At 39.9% G+C, this 5,594-nt stretch overlaps 1 protein-coding gene and 1 long non-coding RNA gene across 4 annotated transcripts in view; both read right to left on the bottom strand.

The window, feature by feature from the left end:
• LOC116672000 (uncharacterized) overlaps nt 1–702 on the bottom strand; it is a 5,359-nt gene extending 4,657 nt beyond the window's left edge. Inside the window, exon 1 of the long non-coding RNA XR_004327440.1 lies at nt 205–702. This is a non-coding gene — a long non-coding RNA (uncharacterized LOC116672000). The remainder of the gene's footprint in view (nt 1–204) is intronic.
• Nucleotides 703–3,370: 2,668 nt separating this feature from the next.
• The window catches only part of fxyd6 (FXYD domain containing ion transport regulator 6), a 13,871-nt gene continuing 11,647 nt past the window's right edge, over nt 3,371–5,594 (bottom strand). For all 3 annotated transcript variants that reach the window (XM_032503461.1, XM_032503466.1, XM_032503476.1), the window contains one exon: nt 3,371–4,760. In XM_032503461.1, coding sequence (XP_032359352.1) covers nt 4,720–4,760 — 41 coding nt within the window. In that variant the 3' untranslated portion in view covers nt 3,371–4,719. The remainder of the gene's footprint in view (nt 4,761–5,594) is intronic.

Raw genomic sequence — 5,594 nt, 5'->3', positions numbered from 1 at the left:
TGTTGACTTACCTGCCAACAGAATGATGGAAAGGAACACAATGACCCCAGCGAAGATCAGACCTCCAACACGTAGTGTATGGTAGTCTACAAATTCACACAGAACATAATGTCATAACACTGTCACCTATAGACCAAGGATCGAGGAAACGTTTTTATCCCAGAGGGGAAATTTGGTTTACAGCCAACAGTACCATAAAACAACTAGTTTAAATAAAACTATCTTACTTAGTTTAAAGGCCAATGGCAGTTGGGACAAATTTTTGAGCCTATTGGTCCTGCAAGTAGACAGACAGTGGACAGTGGTTTTTCTCTTCACTGTCCACAATCTAGCTGCTGTTACTCATATTTTTTTATCTATCTCTCATTTTATCTAACATCCGCATGTTCTGGCAGAAACTCCCTTCATCCTGTTCATGCTTTCCACATTTTTTTGGAGCGCTGGTAAAAGTGAAATATTACAGTATACCATGTTATCCAAGCAGATACCCTTTTAAAGTTACAGTTGGAGCGCCCTGCTGGCTCACCTGGTAAAGCGTGCACCCCATGTGCCGGGGCTCAGTCCTTGCCGCAGCGCCCAGGGTTCAAATCTGACCTGTGGCCCTTTGCGGCATATTCCCCCCTTCTCTCTCTCTCTCTCCACACTTTACTGTCTGCAACAGTCTTATCTATAAAGGCCAAAATGCCCCAAACATAATCTTTTTTAAAAGTTGTAGTTACTTACCATATACAAAGTCTGCATCAAAGTCAATGTGTGCATCTGGGGCTAGACAGAGAAGAGCATGGGTGGAAACCATATAAAGTACTTCTACAGAAACATAGCAACTTCTTCACAAGTTATTAAATACATGTGATTGATCCTATTGACTTGTAGTAATATTGAAGCCCTTTTGCACTGATTTAGACACACTACAGACTGAATGACTCGCTGTGTAAGTCTTTACAATATATGTTAAGAAAATGGGTCATAATCAGCATTGGTCCATTCCCTGAAGGTGTTTTTGACACAGGCAGCATGCTATTTTGGGGTAGCTTGAATTGAGATTGGCTGGAAATCAGATTTAGAAATACGAATGTCCCCACAAATAATGACATTGTATCCTGTTATCAACACCCAACATTGTGACTTATTTTTGTCCCTCTACATTGGCTTCTATACTAATTTCAAAGTCTTCTAACTTACCATGTCACTCTTTTACCAAACAGCCACATGTTTTTGTGAACATGGTTAGCTGTGGCAGAATGCTGAAAGGAGAAGGTGAACTGTGAGGCTGCAGGACTCTGCTTTTTGTTTGTTTGTTGAACTATCAGGGGACCTTTTTTATTGTTGTTCATCATTGACCAGCATGCTTATATTACTCTAAAAAACCAAGATAATTGGCCAATCCTGATTTACCCAGGTATATGATTTACACATTGTGGTTAGCGGTTCTGAGTGAGAATCATTAAGCGAGAAATGGCTGTGACCTTGCAAATATTTTTGTGTTGCTCAAATGGTGTCATGTTAAAGTGTCTCTCTGCAGCGCTTTTGTTGTGGATAATCAGCAGTTCAGGTGCTGAGTGACTTACCTCCAGAAGACATGGTGCCTCGTCTGTTTGTGTGTTTAGTTGAAAAAACTGTAGGGACATAATGCAAACATTTAACAAAAGGTTGGTGATAACAGCAACTGGTGATCCATCCACATCTGCTGTTTTTGATCATTTAAAAAGTAACATCTTGTTGTAAATAATGACAATAAAAGTATTTACCATCAAGTCTGGTATCTGAAAACTGTGAGGGAGGAGGATTTGTGTGGATTTGGTTTCAATAGTATCTCCATTTTAATTAGGTTATAGACTTGTAGAGGATGGGCTTATTCATTTTAGATGAGAGGTAGTTGAAAGCTTGGAAACTCTATATGTCCTGATAAATTGCCTCACTGGGTTCCCCTACTACAGACTCAGAAGCAAAGTGATTTCCTTGATCTTCTCCCTGAGAACTTTAAGTGGCTAATAGTGATATTGATCCTCTTTCCCTTACCCCTTCCCTTTCCATCCTTTACACACACACACACACACACACACACACACACACACACACACACAGGCGGCGTGCGCACAGCACACTACAACCCATCTCGTCTGAGCTACACCTCCTGACCTATAATCATTGACTTACACACATTAACACACTAAAAATTTCCCTCCCTGTCTCTATTTTGTTAAGGCATGCCACTGTGAATTGTGTTCATGGCTTTCATTTTTATGTGTCTAGGCCTTTTCAATGCACCACTGAGCACAAGGGCATACTGGGATAGTTACTTATTAATTAATATTACAGCTCAGATATTCATTAACATTGAACCTTGCACGGTTTGATCAAGGTTGTAGATGGGGCAAGAAGAATAGCTGTGGTGATGCCTGCCTAATAATGCCATATTGATACGCTGTGATTTTGCCAGAGAACCACACCACCCAATTAACTAGCACACTGACAACAGATACTGTCCTCTAAACCTACCTTTGCAACACATGTTAATTGCACCTTGTGTGCTTTTATATTTTGCCATATAAAATAATGGAGCAACTTGGTTTAAAAAAGTTATACTTTCCATTGTGTGCAAAATATTTCTATTTTACACAGAAATATGCATTGTAGACGTCAATTAACCCCTCCAAATCATGTATTAACATTGTGAAGAACTTGGTCCTATATATATATATTGGTGAAAAGCCTGACCTGACAGGAGAGATTCACAACAAGGTTCGTTCATTTGTGCATTTGCAATGATTTGGCTTGCATTAGGCTACAGTAGTGTAGTCTTGCACATAAAAATTGTTAACCTGCACATATAATTTAACATTTGTATAGGAAAGCAAGTTATTACTCACCTGAGCTGCTGAAGCCTCTGTATTACCTCTGTCCAGGTGTGTGTGAGTGTGTGTGATCCTGTCTATGCCTGAGGTTGGTTTAGACCAACTCCCACAATACAGATCCAACCTCTCACTCTAACACACACACACACAGACCTCCTCTCCACACCCATAGCCATATTTCAGTCTAGCTACTCATATTCATTTTACAGTACAGTCTCAAGTTTGTACTCTGATACCAATAAAGAGCATATCTGCCAACCTTTGGAATCCTAGCAGAAGGAGCAGCACGTTTCTGGCTCTGCTGGCGAGGACAACATTGTCTTACATTGTGTCATAGCACAAAGTAGTATCTTATAATCTCAACTGATATTGATAGGAAATTATCAGATGGATTTTGAGTACTGTTAGAGGGTTGCTTGTGAAATCAGATTGATAAATACCCTGAAGACACTTCTAAAAAACGCTGCTCTGAAATCTTTTTCATCTGAATGAAAACAAAAAAAAACTTTATTAGAGTTCAGACAGACTTTTATTTATCTATGCCAAAAGTACAACAGCTTGCTACACAACAAGGCCTCCTAAAATGAACATAGCATTTATTTGTACAGCGTTGGGCCTTAAAACACTCTTAAGATTGGTGAAAGCCTGATCTGACAGGAGAAATTCACAAGGATTGTTCATTTGTTCTCCTGCAATGATTTGGCTTACATAGGCTACTATTACAGTAATGTAGTCTTGCACATAAATAATGTCAATTTTAAATACTTCTCTCAAACTCAGCACCCAAACTTTGTCTCTCTTTTTTCAGAAATGTAAGACATGTATGGCCATTCAAAGCATTGTGGCGAATGAGTAAGCAACGTACAAACACCAAAGAGAAAGGAAAGAGACCCAGGTTTCATAGATTTGCAGAACTAGTTAATGTGTGCATGGGGAAACTAATCATAGTCTGCTGGAGACGAGTTAATCCTGGCGGAGCCAGTGACAGAACGGGGGAGTGGATGTGTGGAAGGCAGTGAGACAGCTGACGCAGGAGCTCCCTCCACTGTAGATGGTAAGGCGCTGTGTTAAAGGAGCTAATGCAGATACCTGCAAACCATTCCTGTGCTTAGTCAGAGAGCTGTGGCAGTTGAGATTGTCTTATATCAGGCTCATCACATTTACATGTAGAGCTAGAGATGCACTTGTGATATATACACAATCATACATATACAAGATGGTATGGTTTGTGCAAACACACCCAACCATTCAAACATAGACCTAAGTGAATTATATTTAACTGTATATCTTATCTATAAACTATCTGTTATATTTATATATATACAGTATACATACTATATATTCAGTATATATACTATATATACTGTATATGTAAACGGTATTTATGCATATACGTATGTGATAATCCAAATGTGACAAACATTTTTGAGAACGACCGACAACTTAAACAACACACTGACAAATCCTAAAACCTAAAGGGCAATAGATAGAAGTACAAAACGAAGAACAGCAGATCACACGTTATAACATCTTGTAGGGCTTCAGAGACAATATTGTGTCAAAAGTGCTACTGGCTAAGACAAGGAACTGGAGTGAGAGACTATCACAGAAAGGCACAGGAACGGACAGGAGCACTGAGGGATTGGTACAGTCACAATGGAGCACAACAGGCTAAAGTTTTGTCTTTCGGGCACAACATTTATGTAAATATATCTCCTCTAAACGTGTAGTATACCTCCTCTCTTACCCTGTCATATAACCAGTTATTATAATCATCCATTTCTTCAGTGTTATAGTGGTTTCCTGTAATATCAAATAAAACTGATCATCACTTCAGACGGCAGTTTGGTTCGGTGGCGTTGCCTCAGTCCTCAGCTGGAGTCTCTTTGGCAGCCGCCGCACCAACTGAAAGAGGTCAAGGATGAGTGATTTAGTGCAAAACATAAAACTTACCCCCTTTAATTTCTGCCTAAATGTTTGTGCTTCTCTCTCTCCTTTACTCACTCATTCCCTTACATGCCATCACTCGAAGGACCATGGTGACAGTTCTGCTGCTCACAGTCACAGTCACTCTGCTTGCAGTCAAGGTTTTTTTAATGGATATTTGCAATTTGAAATGAGCAAATGATCTGTACACTTCTCTTTCCTCTCTGAAACTTTAACCTTTTAAATGAGTTAGGAGTTTAAAGTGCTCATGTTATGAAAACAATGTTGTGTATCTGGTGCTTCCACACGCATACAAACTTGGAAAAAAAACTATCCGCGCTGTTTTGAGTGAGATACAGGTTTCTGAATGTGTCCTGCCTTCATTCTCCGGGAGAGCTGCACGGCTTTCTACGTCACTAGCCGAGACGAGGTGGCTAACCAGTAGCACATGCTAGTGCTAGCATGCTAGCTCGTTCTCAATGGCAAAACACTGCTACAACACACACTAGTTCACCATAATCTACAAAAGAACTACTGCCATGTCCCTGTTCTGCAGGTATTCCACAAGTGTGCCCTTGTTTAGAAGAAGTCTCCCAGCTAATCCTGCCTTGTACTGACCCAAGTTGGAGAAAGAGTTATCTAGCTGATGTGATCTTACCTAGCTACTGCGCATGTGCGACTTCCAACAAAGATAGTATAGAAGTGAGATGTCTCACTCTGTAGCTAAAACAGAGGATCTGCAGAAGTGTGCGTTACAACAAATTATGGTGTTTTTGGAAAATTAAACCATGTAAACCTATTCTGGTACAACCT

Source organism: Etheostoma spectabile, chromosome 3, assembly GCF_008692095.1.
Source record: "Etheostoma spectabile isolate EspeVRDwgs_2016 chromosome 3, UIUC_Espe_1.0, whole genome shotgun sequence".
Lineage (NCBI taxonomy): Eukaryota > Metazoa > Chordata > Actinopteri > Perciformes > Percidae > Etheostoma > Etheostoma spectabile.
Note: the sequence above shows the minus strand (reverse complement) of the source record. Positions and strands in the feature narration are given on the sequence as shown.